Raw genomic sequence first — 16,619 nt, 5'->3', positions numbered from 1 at the left:
AAGGGGAATTAAAATGACATAGAAAGGTGAAAAATCACGTGAAATTTAGAGAGAGGAGTTGTGAAAATTGGGGTGGTTTTTCCACCTTTTTCCGCACAAACTAACCCGGTGGACGAGTTTTCTCATGTCACGAATGGAAATTGAAGTTGTCAATTTTGGATTTTTCAATGAAAATTCATGGAAAATTTGCCAATTTTTTTTATTTTTCAAATATTTTTTTTGCTTTGGGGTTAAATTGGTTCTTCGATCGGAATAGCAGTCGTGCAAAAATTCAGCATTTTACGCTTTCCAGCGACGTTTCGGCAAAATTATCATCATCAAGCTTCATTTTTAAGGAATAAAATTAATAAAAATTATTAGAATAGAGTAAACTTTAACCGCCTGACTATTCGCTAAATATTCTTTTTGTTATTAAATAATAGTTTTTCTTGGTTTTATTTTATATTTTTAGCCATTAAAGTTAATTCTACTGGCTTCTTATTTTTACTGAATACCGCAAGATCTCTCCAGAATCGCTAGAATTCTTTGAGGATTTTGCTAGACATTCATTGCAAGCCGCCATTTTGTTTTTTTATTTCTGTATTAATTTTTTTGCAATGTTTCTGAAATCTCTGAAATAAGTAAAGAGCTAAAAGTCGGACGAGTTTTAGAAGTAATTTATTCTATTTAATCTAAACAAATTAGCCCAAAACAAATCTGACAAACATCAGTCGCCATTTTGAATTTTTGTTCTGTTTTCAGGTCTTATCCAGCACTGTAAATTGTTTTAATGACTGAAAATCAAATCTAATTAGAATAATTATTAGTCCTGAGAGAAGAATTGTTTAAAGAATAATCATTTTTAATGAAAATAATAAAAGAATCAAAAAATATATAACATTTCTTTGTATCACTTATGGTTCTCCATACGCGTAAGGTGTTCCATCTATCTATTGGTAGAGCCTTGCCAGCCGGGTTAGTCAGGGTGTAATAAAATTCAAAATGATTTTTTATTGAAAAAAAATGTTTGTGCTCGGAAAAACGGAAAATCCAGGCTTCTAAAATTGAATAATTTAATTTAATAGCACAAAAGGATATAAAATACGTTAACAAAATTGAAAAATTCAACATGCGCTGTGTGGATGTCGAAATGAAGTCCGGCCCTGTTTAAAAATAAAAAGAAGAAGAAGAAGCATCCCGCCGTAGTGACATTTCATCAGTTTATCGCAGTTTATTGTGAAAGTTTGTCGCGTGAAGTGCAGCAGCTCCGTGAAAAAGTGCAAAAAAATCAAAACAAGGTGAGAATTTTCACAAATTTCCCCACAAAATGTCTTCTTTGTGTCTCAGTGAAGAAATTCTGGGTGGAAAATCCCCATTTGGGGGGTCTTTTGAGGGGTTTTCTCGCGGATTTTCTGGAAGTCTCTCTGAGGGCACCTGAAAAGGGACGCGCCAGCCATTTTTCTGAGCCCCCCACTTTGATTTTTCTTTTCGTCTTTGACTCTCAATTCAACGCGCGCCAAGATGCCGTCGGTTTTGTTGGGAGTTTTCCGCATTTTTGGGGGGATTTTGTGGGTTTGTGAGTGTCTGAGGGGCTTTTGTGGGCAATGGGGGCGCTTTTAAGGGAATTCGTGGAAATGGGATTTTGTGACTTTTGTATTTCGGTGGAAAAGAATGCGTGAAGTGGAGGAAATAATAGGCGGGAGAAATGGAAAAACTCGCAAAGCGTCCGTGCGATTGCGCACTGGCTCTTTTGGGTGCGATGATGAGCCGATGTGGGCACGAAGAGGGCCCCTCGTGCGACAATTTGTTTTGCTTCCCGTGAGATTATTTTCTTTTCTTTCAATTTAGTTTAGTTTCTTCTTTTGTTCCAGCAGCAGGTAAATCATGGCCCGTACAAAGCAGACCGCTCGTAAGTCAACCGGAGGAAAGGCTCCGCGTAAGCAGCTCGCTACCAAGGCAGCCCGTAAGAGCGCCCCATCCACTGGTGGTGTGAAGAAGCCCCATCGCTACCGCCCCGGTACTGTGGCTCTTCGTGAAATTCGTCGCTACCAGAAGTCCACTGAATTGCTCATCCGCAAGCTGCCCTTCCAGCGTCTCGTGCGTGAAATTGCGCAAGACTTCAAAACCGATTTGCGCTTCCAATCGGCCGCTATTGGAGCCCTTCAGGTTTGTTTATTTTTTTTTTATTTTCCTTCAGAGAATTTTAATGAATTTCCTTTGATTTTTTCAGGAGGCCAGTGAAGCCTACCTCGTGGGTCTCTTTGAGGACACCAACTTGTGCGCCATCCACGCCAAACGTGTGACAATTATGCCCAAGGATATCCAGCTGGCACGACGAATTCGTGGCGAGCGCGCTTAAATTCTCTTCAAACACTCCAAAATGGATTTACTTGTCCATACAAGAGTTTTCTATACATTTCTTCTTATTTTTATGTATTAAGAAACCTCCTCCCCCCATCCAAAATTAGATGTACCCCCATGCGCGGAATCGCCAGGGAGCCCTCCCCCTACAAATTGAGAAATTTCGTGAATTGTAACGATTTTAGCGGGGAGAAAGAGCGATCGCGTTCTTTAAATGTATTTAGTTGAATTCACACAAATAATAAACATTAAACTACACGAAATTCTCTCTCTTTTATTAATTAGTTAGTTTTTAATACAATTCTAAGGAGTTTTTTCAACGCTAGCACCCAATTCTTTGAGCCTGTCCTCGATGTCTTTCACATCTAAACCATTTTCGAGGTTATATTTATGCCGGACGCGTAGCTGTGTCTCCTCCAGGCCTTCAATTCGCTCATAGAGACTCTTCTGGAGCTCCAGATCAATGTCATTTTCCTCCCGGAGGATACAGAAGTAAGCCATGAAGGTTACCAGGCAGGCCATTACGACGTAGGGTTGATACCAAACACCCTGCCTCGAGGGGCCACTCCGTGTCTGCTCTGCCATCCACTTCCCGGCATTGCTGCCAATGTATGCAGCCCCCGTGCGATCATGTTTGCTCGTTGCAGTCTCAATTTTGCTGCAGAAATTCCTTCCGGATGACACAATCAGGGGACTATTCCTACATAATCTACGTGAAAAAGTCATTAAAATGAATTTTCTTCAAACTAATTACTGCTTACCTAACAAAGGGGCTCCTTAGCAATCTCCCAAGCATCCCAAACTTCCAATTCAAACGTAATTTATCTTAAAATTCTCTGAAAGAAATCTTTTTGATTTCTTAGGAAATAAACATTGAGGTTATGTTGAATTGGCATGGGCTTGTCAAATTTTCCCAAAATTCTTTTGCGCCAAAAGTTTTTTCTCTATTTCTTTGTAAAATTGAGCTTTTCCGGGGTTTTCTTTGTGTTTAATTGTTAGAAAAATGGAAAGTGAGGAAATTCTTATGAATAATTCGCCCTCAAACATATTAAACTACGATGATATTGATGATTTGGAGCATCCTGAACTCTACCTTGGTCCGGAATACGCTGTAGCCTCACCGGAAGAGCATGAAAAGGAGCAGGAAGGTAAGAAATCCCATTAATCTCTCTCCCAGAATCCCCAACATGTCATAAATTAACTGAAATTGAATCTCCGACAGGTGAAGATGAAGAAAAGCAAACAAAGGCTCCGGAAGGATCAAAGGAAAACAAAAAACTCCGTCTTCCCGTGAGCAAAATCAAGAATATGATGAAATTAGATCCAGAAGCTGGAAAAATCTCCCTAGAAGCCCTCGTGCTGACTACAAAGGCAACGGAAATATTCATTGAAGCCCTGGCGAAGGAAGCATTCACCCACACAGTGGGGGCTAAACGGAAGACACTGCAAAGGAATGATTTGGACGTTGCTATTTCCACTGTTGATGCTCTCTTTTTCCTCGAGGGATGTTTTAAGACTTAATTAAATCAAATTTATTCATTAATTTCCATTTATTTTGTACATTTTTGCATAATTTTATGAAATAAACCTGAAAATTTTAACATAACCTCATTCTCTTGAATCTGGTTGCTTAACCTCACTTTTTCCTTCAATGACAACGTTTGTCAAAAAAAAGTGAAAAGCCTTTGTTGTGAAAAAGTGCGTAAATAAAGAGGAAAATCCTCCCAAAAGAATTGTAAAAACAAGCAGAAAAGATGGGGAAAGGCTTCAATAACTACATGTGCAAGAAATTCTTCCATCCAGCCTCACGGGATAACCTCAAGAGGGTGAGTTTTTCCACGCAAAAATAATTCAATGACTTCCGGAAGCTTTCCTGACCACAAAACCTTTCTAATGACAATTTTCCCTTCTCCTCCTTAGGTCTGGATGGCTGAACAGCAAGCAGAGGCATACAAGAAGAAACAGGAAGAACTGCGAGCGCAGTATGAGAAGGAACAGGATCTGCATGACAACAAGGCCATCCTCAGCAAGGAGAGCAAGGATAAATTGAGCATAAATTTCATGTACGAACCCCCACCGGGTGTCCGGAAGGAGCGTGAGAAGGAGGACAATGAGCCTGAATACAAATTCGAATGGCAACGGAAGTACAATGCTCCCCGTGAGAGTTACTGCAAAGGTGACACCGAGATCCGGGATCAACCCTTTGGCATTCAAGTGCGCAATGTTCGCTGCATTAAATGCCACAAATGGGGCCACATAAACACCGACAAGGAATGCACAATGTACAGTATTTCCATGAGTGAAGCCCGGAAGATCCATTCCGAAGCGGAAGCACAGTCAATTATGGCCAAGGGTGTGCTGGAGGAGCAAATGAAGGACGATGGGCTGGCAATGCGAAAGAGTGCAATGAGTCTGCAGAGTTTCCAATCGGGACGCCTCCATCAGCTCATCCCGAGTGACGATGAGGCCGACACGAGTGCCAAGAAGCCCGAAATGGCCTTCCTCAAATCCCTCACGACCGAACAGAAGCGCAAGCTCCTCCGGAAGCTGGAAAAGATCGAAAAACGCAGTCGAAAGAAGAAGAAATCCAAATCCAAGAAGCACCATCATCGCGACAGCAGCAGTAGCAGCAGCTCCGACGACGACAGGAAGCACACGCGTGAGAAGAAGCAGAGGAAACGCTCACGGAGCCCCCGAAGGCACAGCAGGAAGTAAAAAGAAAAAAAACAGGAGACATTCATTGAAATAGATCTGCCGTTTTTAATCCAAATGTTTGTGTGTTGTGTGTGTCTGTTTCTCATCAAAAGAAGCTTCATCAGCAAAATGATTCTGGGATAGTTTTTCCTTCTTCTTCTTCTTGTCCTGGCCAGGAGGAAGAGGAGACGCACGCGTACACCTTAATTGCGGAGTCCTCCACCGCTTACGGCATTGGTGGTGGTGTTACTAGATCCGGAAGCCACGCAAATCTCCGCAGTGTGATTCCCACTATCACGGGGTTGATTCTGTGTTGTAATGAGAACAGGAAAAAATGGATTAATTTTTTTCATGTAAAAATTCCAGGCAGATGTTCTTTTATTTTTCTTTTAAATAAATAAAATTATTTAATAAAAAATATTTCTTTTTCTTTGCAATAATAAAGTTTTAAGATAATTTTTCTCATGAAATTGCAAGGGGTTTGTTATTATAATTTTCTAAGTCCCTGAGAATACAGAGAGGGGACGTAGAACGTACTAAATTCACAAAGAAGAATATTTTATTGAATGGAAAATTAGGGCGGAATTGGAAAGAGAGAAAAATCATCAATTTCATTATTTTTTAAGTAAAAAACTTATCAAAATCGATCAAATGGTTCGATTTTTGATGAAATTCATTAGTAAGACATCAAGATTTCTTTTAATTGTTTTTTTTTTAAGCATTTTACAGTTTTCTTATGAAAATACTAGGATTTCTAGAATTTTTAAAGTTTTCTTAAGCGAAAGTTAGGTGTTTTTATGTTTTTTTCTTATTTCTTTTAAACATATCTGAAGTTTTCATAAGAAAAAACTTTCTTATTTCTTTAATTTTCTTAAGCAAAAGTTAAGTGTTTTTAAGATTTTTTAAAGGATTTATAAAGATTTTTAAAAAATTTCTTAAGTTTTCTTTAAAATGCCCAAAGACGATCAGGAATTTTTTCAACAAAAAAAAACTTAAGAAATTCTTTAGAAAATTTTGAAAATCTTAAGAAAGCTTAAATTTTGCTCATGAAAATTCAAGATATAATTAGGATTTAAAAAGAAAATCTTTATCAAGACTGTCTGACTAATGAATTTCAACCTTTAACAAGTCCTAAAATAAAACAATACTGAAAAAACTCCTCTTTCAATTTAAAACTCTAATTAATAAAAACAACCTTTTTAGATTAAAAATCTACACCAATGGCAATGTATATAGGTAAAGATACTAGTTAAAATTAAAAAAAAAAAACAAGCTTTTTGCATTTTGTCAAAATCGGACTGTCAATGCTGTCAAGACACTATGAAATATTGATAAAGCAAAATAATTTTTGTCTTGAAGAATGATATTTAGCATTAAATGTTTTATTTTTCATTTTCAAGCTCCTTTAGCTGCTCTGAAAACGACATTAGAGAAAGTGTTTTTTTGTTGTTTCTTTTTTCAAGATGGCCGCCGTTAGGTGCTTCTGATTCTACAAATAAGCAAATTACTTTTTGACTGCACCCTAAATTGTCTAAGTTCTCTATTTTTTTCTTTACGGGAAACTGAATCTAAAACCCGTTTATAAATCTAGGGCTATCAGAGCTAAAATAATCTGCTGTTAGAATTTAAGTTAAACATGAAATATTTTTGAATAAGAAGAAGAAGAACAATGTAAGAAAAAATAAGAAGAAGCATAGGGAAGCCATTCGGTCATGAGAAGTTGAGTTGAGAGGAGCTTGTTTGATTGAATTTTGTGAAAAATTTACAAGAAGAAACTTAAGGTAAAGCAATTTAGTAAGTAAAGGTAAAGTAATATAAACTAATAGAAGAATTAATGTTGTAGGAAAAGCCTGATGCGTAGGAAGGAACGAAGCTAGAGGTTAATGACTAATGTGAAGACAAAAAATAGAGTGAGTAGAATCAAACATGGCTCCCAAAATGAATTTATGTAAAAAAAATGCCCAAAATGTTCCCCTAGGTTAAAACCGGCGAGCTTCGTGAATCCTGTATGAAATAAATGTGCTTTTAGCACAAGAAAAAATAACATCTGCCATATGTAGCAAGTGGCGGCCATTTTGAAAAAATACAATAGGGTAAATAGCTAAATTTAAATTTTGTCCATTTTGTCTCTATAAATCTCCCACAGAATGAAATTTCCATTATAACAGCAACAGAAGAAATTCTCTGATATTCCAAAGAAAAACTTTTATGAAAATTCTCATAGGTAGCTTAACTCGACATAGGTCAATGATACTTAAGTAGGTACTTAGGCCATCCAGGGCTATTGAATTAGTTAAAACTTCTCTCCTTTCTTTTCTTTATGAAATAAACCAAAGAATCTTAACCAAGAAAAACAATTATTTGATCAGACAATAAAGTTTTTAACGAAAAACTAATTTAAACTATAATCACGAAACTGCTTGACCGATTTTTAATATTCTTTTACGTTTTTTTGACTTTTCGAAATATTATTCTTCAAAACAAGAAAATCCAAATAATTTAAATTCAATATAAAGTACCTATTAAAAACATATAGAGTTGTGTGGAACACTCGCAAAATTAATTAAAAAATTCTTCAAAAAATTGCTGACAGATTTTGATAAATTTAAAAAAAAAACCAAAAATTCTGATTTTCACAAAATTTCTTCCAAAATCTATAAAATTAATAAAGAAATAATAAAAATAATTTGAAAATCTTATTTAAAAAAAAATAAAATAAAATAAATAAAACATTCTCCATGACCCTTTTCCCCCTATTGATAAGCCCCTTTGATGCATCACGCGCACTTTGGGCGATAAATGGTACAAAATTGAATTTTGCAACACCGAAAATTCATAAGGAGAGTAAAAGTAATGAGAGAAAATACGGGAGAACAGCCAAAAAGTTTATCACATGCACATGAAGTTATTTTTAGCAGCAAAAAAGGGGACAAAAAAAACTAAAAAGAAAAAATTCTCACCTTGACGTGAATCTGAACTTTGAGCATGGCCGCCCGGAGGATGAGCATTCGCGTCCTCCTCTGGTACTCCTTGCCCACATTGATGGCCTTCTCGAAGGTGGAGCTGCGCTGATCCGCATCCTTTGCATAGAGAATCTTATTGTGCGAATCAATGCGCGCCTGGATTTGCCCATCGAGAATGAGTTGCATCACCTCATTCTCCAGCGCTGCCACGGTGCGATTGAAGGCTGTGGCCATCTTCCGGAGATCCGCCGATAGGTAGGGGCTGAAGTACTGAATGAGCGCCCTATTGCGTATCTGTGTGTACAGGGCATTAATGTGGGGCGCAATGTACATGTCCAGGAGTAAATTGTCACGAATCTCATCGAGGAGGCGCAGGCACGACGCATACTTGGATTCGTAGAACTTGAAAATGATATCCCGCAGTTGGGGCTCAAGCTCCAGGAAGAGCTTGAACGATGACGACGAGATGACGTTTTTCTGCAATTCCTGCCGATCGAATGTGGCCAGAGCACAGAGGCCGCCGTACATGGCGACATTGCTGCTGCTGATCATCTCGGGGAAGTCGCAGTGATCAAAGTTGGCGTGGATGAAGTGCTTTGCGGCTGATTTGTACTTCTTCGTGGCCAACTCTGCTAACCCTGCGGCACATTTGAGACGCGTCAGGACGGCCTGATTGGCATCCTTGCTGTTACCTTCGGCAAAGTCCGGGGTACTCTCCGCCTTGGAGACGTAGCTGAGGACATGCGACCAGTTTTGCAGGTAGATGGACACCTTGATCACATTGAGACACATATTGACCACATGCTTGCCACTCGTACAGTAATCCCGTGCGCGTGAGTAGCACTTGAGGGCATTCGAGAGGTCCCCGCAGTTGAGGTAGTGATCCCCCAGGTCATCGTGCCCGCGCCTAATGCTCTCCTTGATGGAGTTACTTCGGTAATTCTTCAGATCATTGTCCAACTTTTCCAGCTTCAGCGCAGCCTTTTTGCTCTTCGTCTCCGCCCACATTGTATCGAATGTCGGCACATCTTGACTCGGTGCCCCCGCCCCGGCTCCCGCTGCTCCTGCCCCACCTGCAGCTGCACCCCCCTGCGCTACATCCGGCAGCGAGGCGCCAACATTCATGTCGGCCAACTTCTTGTGCAGCAACTGGTACAGACTCACATTGTATGTGGTCATCACGTAGCTGATGGCCATCTTGAGGGCCTCCAGCCGTAGTGTGGGACAGTGATCAGCAATGTACATGAGGCGGTAGGATTTAGCGAGTCCTGTGTAGGAGTTTGCGTACACTTCTAGGTCCATTGTGGGATTCTCCACGACGTACGTGTCCTCCTCGTGATTTTCGTTGTCCACCGCCTCCACGTCCACCTGCATTGGCTCCACGGCGTTCTGCAAAGCACACAAAGCATCCCCATTGAGCATTTTTTCTCAAGAGAAAATCACCACCCTTTTGCCGGATGCTCCAAAAAATCTCCCCGTCAATATAACCTCAATTTGGGGTGGAAAAACACCGCCCCACTTCACAAAATTCACCCCAAAACAATCCCTTTGTGGACTCTCCCTCTTCCAAGGAACATCTCAATGGATTTCTTACCTGCATAATTAGTGGTAGCGGCATTTTTTTCTACTAACTTGGCTTCTATTGCTAAATTTAATTTTTTTTTACCTACAAAAAGTGTTTTAGTTTTTGACAGTTTATTCTTCTTCTTCTTTTTCCCTTGTTTTCCCGATGTTTTCCAATTGGAAATCGGGAATTTATGCGGTAAACCGGGGAGAGTTTTCAGGCGGCTGTTTTGATTTTCTCATAATTTTCAATTTTTCCTTGATTTTTCAGGTTTTTCATGATTTTTAACGTATTTATGATGATTTTCTTGTACTCCAGGATGTTTTTCCGGTGCTTTTCCAGACTGAAAACACAATTTTTATTTCAATTTAATTTTTGCCGCCGCCATGAAATTGAAGTATTGCGCTGAAAATTATAGATGACTACAAATAATTTTGATTTTTCTTCGCTTTCGTGCAATTTTCAAGCTTTTCCTGTTTCAAGGAAGTCTTTTTAGGATAAGAAGACGTGTTTATCGTGAGATTTTAGTTTTCTGTGGGGCTATCACAGAAGATTTATCAGCCGGCGGAAATTCTGAATTGTACACAAATAGATTTTCCGCAATTATTTCTGGATTATCCACGGATTGTCTTATGAAGTCTGTTATGATCAATTTATTTCCTGAAAACTCACTATTTTCAGTGCTTGGACCACGAAAGACGCAATTTTCATTGAAAAAATTTTGCGAAAAACAAAGAAAAAATTAAAAGAATTTAAGATTTTTCAATGTTTATTTTTTTTTCATTTTTTCAAGGAATTTTAATGATTTTTTCAATTTTTTCAATTTTACAATGCCATTCAGCACGGGGACGTCCTCAAATTCCGGAAAATCCTTTTTTCCTGGAAAATTTTTCAAAAATTCAATCAAGTCGCAAAAACTGGCGGTGTGAGGGAGACAAACTGATTGAATGAATGAATTTGAAAAGAGAGATAAACTGAAAACCGATTAGCAAAATATCTGTTTATCTCACTCACACACATAGTTTTATGTAATTTTCTGCATATTTTCTTCCAAGATTTTGCATTTTATTCTCAGAAAACTCGTTGTTTGTTTGAAAATTAGTAAAAAAATATGAGAGAGAAATTTTTGGAAAATGATGAAAAATCCAAAAAAAAAAACCGTTTATTTTCCCCTTTTCCCGGTTTTGAGCGGTAAGAGCGGTAATCACGGTAATCACAAAATTATGCGGCGTCGCTGCAATCGCCGAGGAGGCATAAATTGTCATGCATGTGACACATACACGGTGCGACGCAAGCGCCAATATTTCCGTCGAACGCCGCCTGAGCTTGATATTTTTCCCCCAAAACTCAGTTGTTTTCTCATAAGTTTCCCACACGGAAAGTGCGTCCAAAGTGGCGATTGTACTTTGATGTTGACAATGAGCATCGCGGGCGCGTAGGTGCGGTGGAATTGAGTGCGTACGGTGGGTGCAAAGGGGCTCAGTGGTGAGCTAATAAAATTTCACAATGTACTACGTTTGCGTTGAGTTTACAAAATGGCGTCGATTAACAAAATCGACGACACTTCAGCTCCACTGAGTGACGGCCGGGAGTCCGGGCAGGAGCTACAGCACATACCCACGTCCCATCAGGCGGGGCTGAGTGGCCATCGTGACGCGGGGAGTGCGTGCGTATCGAACGGGGGCACCGTGTACGGTGGTGAGACTCCGCACAAGGTACAGCAGCACCAACATGAGGGGCTGCTGCCCGTCGTGAGTGAGTGTGGTGGCAACAAGAGTGCAGCAGCTAGTGCGGCAAATAACAATAATAACAATACAATCAACAATTACACCGTGAGCGGTGGGAAGAAAGTGAACAGTGAGGCGGTGGTGTGCGAACAAGGGGGCCCCGTGCGTGTCGCGAATCAGCCAGAGGGTCCGGCTGTGTCGATTGTGTCGAATATGCCAAAGAATAGCAATGAGCCTGTGAAGGTTGTGTACCCCACGTCGGCGACCGTTGTCGGTGGTCTCGGTGGCCAAACCTCCGGCGCCCCCACCGTCCTTAATATGAACAATCGTGTCACATTCACGGGTCAAACATTGCCGAACGGGACCATAAGTCTGTCGCCAATCACCACCACCCAGGCAACAATTATGCAGGCAACGGCCAACGCCAAGGCGCCCCAGACAACGCAGAACCAATCCCAAGCATCTCAGTCGCAGCAATCGACGATAGTTATTAAGAATCAGGGCACCATGGCGCCCGGAATTACCTCAGCGCCACCCGGAATGGTCACAATGACCAAGACAATCAATCAGGTACTCATAACCTCACAATTTTCACTCTCTATTTGCCTTTCAATCCGGAATCACACCCAAATCATTCAAATTGTAACACAAACTCTCTTTTCTTTCTTTACAGGCCACATCTCAGAATATTGTGGCAACACCAACAATGCTGCCCGCCAGTGTACAGATAGTCAATATGCGTCCCGGAACACCATCGCAGGCACAGCAAAAATCCGTCGCAGCTATACCGCCGCGAGTTGTTCTCGGGGGTACGCAAATGCTGGGCGCCAGACCCGCCAATTCAGCTGTGAGTACCTCTCTCTTCCTATACACAAACTTTCATATTTTATCTTTTTCTTACTACTCGATGTTTATTTTAAAAAGACTGATAAGATCTTTAGGGGAATTTGTAATACGGCCGATAGTAGCCGAAAAATTTAAAGTTCAAACGTAATTTTCTTTGATAAATGGGGGTTGATGAATGTAGAAAGGAAATCTTTTATCCTTTTCCTACAAATCGGTTAATTTTTGGTAAATTCTTTAAAATAGAATTGAAAGATTTAATATAATTTTACGTTAAAAAAAATAGGTTTGAAAAAGAATATTTGGATGAAGTTCTGGGATCAAGAGTAAGACAATCTTGATTTTGTTTGAATAGATTTTTTATGGAGAAGGAAATTTGACTTTATGACCCATATTCTGAAGTCAAGAATATAAGATCTAAATATTTTGATTACAAAGTAAATGGTCAGTTTAAAATTAATTTTAAGATTTTACCATAAAAAACGGTGAATTTTGCTGAAAGAATCTTAAGTTAAAGTAAAAAGAATATCTTAAATTGTTCATTAACTCTTTTAATCCGATTTCAAACTGGTTTAACCCAAATACGTTTAGAAAATTCTTGAAAAATTTCATGAAGTATGTCTTCAAAGTTATCTGGAAAGGTCAAATCAGGCTTAAAATATTTGAAAATTTATTAAAATTGCTTTGAGAATGAATAAAATTAAAAGTTATGGCTAAGTGGATAAGGTTCATTAAATACGTTTTCTGAGGTTTAGTCCTTTTCTGCTGTTAGTCTTCATTTGCAAAAAGATCTCTTGAAACCACATTGAGATAAAGTCTGAATAGTTTAAGACAGATTATACAGATAAATAGGAAACTGTAATCCATAATTGATTTTAAGGATCAATTAAGGATTTTTTTAAACAAATAAAAAATAAATAAAGCTATCTAAGCTGATAACTTTTGTAAGCCCAGAAAGAGTTCTTAGTATTCTTTTATGTCCCTAAGTTATCCGTTTTTTTTTTAGATTGTTCTTGTTAATCGAAATTGTACATCTTAAAAGAAAATAAACCATAAATAGAACTGAAAGGATTTTCTTTTAAAAATCCTCCTTAAGGCCTACTTTTCAGGGTTTAATTAACTACGAAGGGATTGAACGAGCAAAGTTTTAGACCATTCTAAACACGTTAATAATAGGGCACTAAACGTTTTTTAATTTAGGATTAAGGACTTTGAAACTAGAATACTAAAGGGAAGTTTTTCAAATAAATGATATTAAGATATTTTTAGTTGTTAAGAATAATTTCAATGGGGAAATATAAGCCGTTAAATATATTTATTTTAAGGAAACCAATAAAAAGGAAACATTTTTGAATTTCTGAAAAGGTTTTATCAACTTTTTAAAAGTGTTTTAATGGTCATACGTTTTGATTATTAATTGCTTAGAAGTTGAGTGTGAATCAAGACCTTCATTCTCAGTTCGTTAAATTTTATTCAATCGAAATAAGAAGTCCTCCAGAAACTAAACTTTCTTTTATGGAATCCCGTTTTCTTTTTTAGTTACGTACAGAAAATATTTAAAATTCAAATATTCGTAGAGATATTTTTGTTTAATTCAAATTCGAAAATTCTAAAAGTTTTGTTTCTTAAGGAATAATTCAGGTCCTAAAACTTTAACCTGAAAGATAAGAAAGTCCAAATTGAGAAATAAATATATCTTTTGTACCTAACTCAGGTATTGAAATTTTACAAAAGGGTTGTTAATTAAAATCTTTTCTCATACCCAGTTGTCTGAAGATCCTTAATTTTTAAATTGTTTAGGCAGTAAATACTTCTTAATGAGATGAATATTCTTATGTGTGTGAGTGTGTCAGGCGAGGGCCTGTAAAGGCATCATTCTGTCCTGAGGCGCCTGAGTACGATCACTTGCTTACAACACCTCTTACTGTTCGGATAGTCAGTCAGTGTAGTTTTGAGATCATAAAATCTTTAATTCAAGTTTCTTTCAAAGTTTTTCACAATTATGAAAACAATTAAAGTGAATAAGGCAAGTGTTCTACACGTGCCCTTAAGGCCTCTCTTCATTTTAGAAGTTTCTCTTTCTAATATTTCTTCTCTGTTCTCAATCAAACAATAAAATCAGTGTTAAAAAAAATGAAGAAAAAATCGTCACGCGTGTGTTTTTTGTTCTTTTTCTTTTCTCTTTTAACAGATAACTCTGAGTGCGCTACAGAACTTAAATGCTGGACAATCGGGTCCGGCTTTACTGCTAAAAACGGAAACTGGTCAGTATCAATTGTTACGCGTGGGACCAGCACCTGCGACCCCGGTGACGCCCACATTGGGCGCCACGGCGGCATCTGCCAATCAAACGATTCGCTTGCAAACCGTCCCGGCTGTAAGTAGATTCACTGGGCCACCATTGGCACTCAGAAAGACAATTGTAACACAACAACAGGTGAAACAGAAGCAGCAAAATGTAATTTTTCGACACAATTCACTTTTTTTTTCATAAATAGTTCAAATTTTTTTGCTCCTCTTTTTTTCTCTCGCCGTATTTAGTTTTTTTTGAGAATTATTTTATTTATTTTCTTTGAAAAAAAAAATTAAATATTTTTAAAATAAATTGTTGCTCTGAACGTATTTTTTAATTTTTGAAAATAAAAAAAAACTGGAATGATGGAACTTTTGGTGCTTTCTCAAAACTAATCTCTCTGTGTAGTTTGTTTTGGAATAATTTTCTAAAGCAGAAAGCATCAAGAAATTATTTTTTTATTTAGTTGCATTTTATTTATTTTATGAAAAAATAAAATTATTGCTTTTGGTGGAATAGAGTGTCGAATGTTTTATATAAAATGCATTTTACGATTAAATGAAAAAAATATTAAAATGTTGTAGAAGGAGGAAAGCTGTACTGGAATGAGCTTCCTTTTGCTTTTAATGTTTTTTTAAAAATCATTTAAAATATTGCCAAGAAATGCATGAATGTTTAGAAAAAATCAAATACATGGGATTCCCTACACAACGAACATATTAATTTCCTTATTCTATAAATGATTTATTTCATCAAAAATATTCGTGAAATTCAGCAGATCGAGTAAAAATTTGAAACAAAAAGATGAAGAAAAATATTTTAATGAAAAATTGAATGATTTAATTTTTAGAACTTTGAAGTTGTACCCTTTTATAAACATTCAAGTCTTTGATAATTTGGGTTTCTTTTTGTGTTTCTCTTTTTTATTTTTATCAAAATTAGTCGAGTGTTCACTTAAATCAAGCTCAAATATTCAGCTGTAACGATCTCTTTTTATCGTCCTTTAAAATGGTTCTGATGCAATTTAAATAATTTAGATTCTATTCCAATTCCTTTTGGAGGAGTCGTGAAACCAGGTTCGCAATCCAAAGTCTTAGACTGTAACATCCCGTGTTTTGTTCAATTTCTCATTTCTTCCGAAGATTGTTTCTTTTAGGATTCTCCGTTTTATAGAATCTGTTTGATTTTGACCTCCTGAATCCAAATAAACGTTCAGATTTACTTCTCTAGGTTCTAGTTTCTCCTATTTAAAGAAAAAATGGGGAAACTAGAACCTAGAGAGCAAAATCAGATGAAGATTTGAATTCAGAAGGTCAAAATCGACAACAGAATTAGTTCTCAGTGCATTACAATGACTGCCGTGACCCTTTTCTTTGATGTTTGTGTTTCAATGATTTTTCCGGCTTCGGAGAATCCATAAATCTCGAAAGGGAACTTTATTATGTTTTTTCTTAATGATGAGCTGAAATTATCCTTTTATTTGTGATTGTAGTGTTCAATATTAAGGGTGATCCACAAGAGGCCGAGACCTCTTGTGCTCTTTAATTTATATCAAAGTAACGGGAGTACAGCACATTTTCCTCCCCTTATTCCAGCTTTACATCTTATAATTCAATTTTACATTTCTGTAAGAATTTTGCATATCCTTTTTTTCTCTTGCTTATTATTTTCCGGTTGAAGATCGAATTTTCCTGACTAAAAACGCAAGATTTTTCATGACAGAATCTACTTTTCCCTGTTTCTCATTTCGTCAGATTGTAAAATCGGCGCAATTATAGTTTTATAAATAGATTTATGAAGTTCGTGTTTCTTGAGATAACTGACGTAAGAATCTCCATATGAAGGATGTAGTGTTTTACAGGATTTAATTTTGAAATTTTATTTGATGCTTTCAAACTAAACTTAATTGCGGCTTGTCTTTCTCTTGCATTTGTGAATAATAAATTTAATAAAAACTTTTTTGTTTGGACTTCCGTTGGAAAAAGATCATTCTCTTTCAAATCTTGTTACTCTAAAGAACTTCCAGAAAAACTAAAGGTAGTTCAATTCACACGAAGAATGCACCCAAAACTGCCCAATTTAGGGTAAATTAGGGTAGAAGTTGAGTTAATTATTAATCTTTCACACTTGTAAATGCATTAGGCTTTGTCAAAAATGCTTTTTCGTATGTGAAACATTAGTAATTCACCAAGCTT

The 16,619-nt window shown here is 37.4% G+C and overlaps 7 protein-coding genes across 9 annotated transcripts in view; 5 read left to right on the top strand and 2 right to left on the bottom strand.

Moving 5' to 3' along the window:
- The window catches only part of LOC129792945 (beta-1,3-galactosyltransferase 5), a 1,144,668-nt gene that overhangs the window by 181,817 nt on the left and 946,232 nt on the right, over positions 1 to 16,619 (top strand). The window lies entirely within an intron of this gene.
- LOC129792999 (histone H3.3A) lies at positions 1,155 to 2,603 on the top strand. 3 transcript variants are annotated; one of them, XM_055832520.1, is made up of 3 exons: positions 1,155 to 1,277; positions 1,851 to 2,145; positions 2,210 to 2,603. In XM_055832520.1, the coding sequence occupies exons 2-3, from the start codon at positions 1,864 to 1,866 to the stop codon at positions 2,336 to 2,338; spliced, it is 411 nt and encodes a 136-aa protein (XP_055688495.1). In that variant the 5' UTR covers positions 1,155 to 1,277; positions 1,851 to 1,863; the 3' UTR covers positions 2,339 to 2,603. The 3 variants fall into 3 exon arrangements, with proteins under 3 accessions (XP_055688495.1, XP_055688496.1, XP_055688497.1); XM_055832521.1 differs by having other exon boundaries at positions 1,159 to 1,277; positions 1,854 to 2,145; XM_055832522.1 differs by having other exon boundaries at positions 1,200 to 1,277; positions 1,833 to 2,145.
- LOC129792997 (uncharacterized) lies at positions 2,595 to 3,236 on the bottom strand. Its single transcript, XM_055832517.1, has 2 exons — positions 3,102 to 3,236; positions 2,595 to 3,049 (listed from the first exon to the last, which is right to left on the bottom strand). Exons 1-2 carry the CDS (start codon positions 3,134 to 3,136, stop codon positions 2,644 to 2,646), a joined length of 441 nt encoding a protein of 146 aa, XP_055688492.1. The 5' UTR covers positions 3,137 to 3,236; the 3' UTR covers positions 2,595 to 2,643.
- On the top strand, positions 3,247 to 3,946 carry LOC129792996 (DNA polymerase epsilon subunit 4). The gene is made up of 2 exons (XM_055832516.1): positions 3,247 to 3,488; positions 3,563 to 3,946. Exons 1-2 carry the CDS (start codon positions 3,344 to 3,346, stop codon positions 3,859 to 3,861), a joined length of 444 nt encoding a protein of 147 aa, XP_055688491.1. The 5' UTR covers positions 3,247 to 3,343; the 3' UTR covers positions 3,862 to 3,946.
- LOC129792971 (corepressor interacting with RBPJ 1) lies at positions 4,014 to 5,264 on the top strand. The gene is made up of 3 exons (XM_055832471.1): positions 4,014 to 4,166; positions 4,261 to 5,051; positions 5,148 to 5,264. Exons 1-3 carry the CDS (start codon positions 4,095 to 4,097, stop codon positions 5,176 to 5,178), a joined length of 894 nt encoding a protein of 297 aa, XP_055688446.1. The 5' UTR covers positions 4,014 to 4,094; the 3' UTR covers positions 5,179 to 5,264.
- Positions 5,077 to 9,715, bottom strand: LOC129792939 (COP9 signalosome complex subunit 1b-like). Its single transcript, XM_055832389.1, has 3 exons — positions 9,592 to 9,715; positions 7,995 to 9,386; positions 5,077 to 5,342 (listed from the first exon to the last, which is right to left on the bottom strand). The coding sequence occupies exons 1-3, from the start codon at positions 9,613 to 9,615 to the stop codon at positions 5,238 to 5,240; spliced, it is 1,521 nt and encodes a 506-aa protein (XP_055688364.1). The 5' UTR covers positions 9,616 to 9,715; the 3' UTR covers positions 5,077 to 5,237.
- Positions 10,838 to 15,227, top strand: LOC129792950 (uncharacterized). Its single transcript, XM_055832446.1, has 3 exons — positions 10,838 to 11,858; positions 11,962 to 12,135; positions 14,323 to 15,227. Exons 1-3 carry the CDS (start codon positions 11,097 to 11,099, stop codon positions 14,623 to 14,625), a joined length of 1,239 nt encoding a protein of 412 aa, XP_055688421.1. The 5' UTR covers positions 10,838 to 11,096; the 3' UTR covers positions 14,626 to 15,227.

Source organism: Lutzomyia longipalpis, chromosome 3 (assembly GCF_024334085.1).
Source record: "Lutzomyia longipalpis isolate SR_M1_2022 chromosome 3, ASM2433408v1".
NCBI classification, from domain to species: domain Eukaryota; kingdom Metazoa; phylum Arthropoda; class Insecta; order Diptera; family Psychodidae; genus Lutzomyia; species Lutzomyia longipalpis.
The sequence above is the reverse complement of the archived record's forward strand: the minus strand, read 5'-3'. Positions and strand labels throughout refer to the sequence as shown.

What these genes read in the sequence shown, in the direction of transcription:
- LOC129792999 (XM_055832520.1), top strand. Translation starts at nt 1,864, where the DNA reads ATGGCCCGTACAAAGCAGACCGCTCGTAAGTCAACCGGAGGAAAGGCT. An exon ending in CCGCTATTGGAGCCCTTCAG is followed by an intron (nt 2,146 to 2,209) that starts GTTTGTTTATTT and finishes TGATTTTTTCAG; the next exon opens with GAGGCCAGTGAAGCCTACCT.
- LOC129792997 (XM_055832517.1), bottom strand. Translation starts at nt 3,136, where the DNA reads ATGCTTGGGAGATTGCTAAGGAGCCCCTTTGTTAG. An exon ending in CTAAGGAGCCCCTTTGTTAG is followed by an intron (nt 3,050 to 3,101) that starts GTAAGCAGTAAT and finishes TTTTTCACGTAG; the next exon opens with ATTATGTAGGAATAGTCCCC.
- LOC129792996 (XM_055832516.1), top strand. Translation starts at nt 3,344, where the DNA reads ATGGAAAGTGAGGAAATTCTTATGAATAATTCGCCCTCAAACATATTA. An exon ending in GCATGAAAAGGAGCAGGAAG is followed by an intron (nt 3,489 to 3,562) that starts GTAAGAAATCCC and finishes AATCTCCGACAG; the next exon opens with GTGAAGATGAAGAAAAGCAA.
- LOC129792971 (XM_055832471.1), top strand. Translation starts at nt 4,095, where the DNA reads ATGGGGAAAGGCTTCAATAACTACATGTGCAAGAAATTCTTCCATCCA. An exon ending in CACGGGATAACCTCAAGAGG is followed by an intron (nt 4,167 to 4,260) that starts GTGAGTTTTTCC and finishes TCTCCTCCTTAG; the next exon opens with GTCTGGATGGCTGAACAGCA. An exon ending in CCCCGAAGGCACAGCAGGAA is followed by an intron (nt 5,052 to 5,147) that starts GTAAAAAGAAAA and finishes TCTCATCAAAAG; the next exon opens with AAGCTTCATCAGCAAAATGA.
- LOC129792939 (XM_055832389.1), bottom strand. Translation starts at nt 9,615, where the DNA reads ATGCCGCTACCACTAATTATGCAG. An exon ending in CGCTACCACTAATTATGCAG is followed by an intron (nt 9,387 to 9,591) that starts GTAAGAAATCCA and finishes TGTGCTTTGCAG; the next exon opens with AACGCCGTGGAGCCAATGCA. An exon ending in AAGTTCAGATTCACGTCAAG is followed by an intron (nt 5,343 to 7,994) that starts GTGAGAATTTTT and finishes ATTACAACACAG; the next exon opens with AATCAACCCCGTGATAGTGG.
- LOC129792950 (XM_055832446.1), top strand. Translation starts at nt 11,097, where the DNA reads ATGGCGTCGATTAACAAAATCGACGACACTTCAGCTCCACTGAGTGAC. An exon ending in TGACCAAGACAATCAATCAG is followed by an intron (nt 11,859 to 11,961) that starts GTACTCATAACC and finishes CTTTCTTTACAG; the next exon opens with GCCACATCTCAGAATATTGT. An exon ending in CCAGACCCGCCAATTCAGCT is followed by an intron (nt 12,136 to 14,322) that starts GTGAGTACCTCT and finishes CTCTTTTAACAG; the next exon opens with ATAACTCTGAGTGCGCTACA.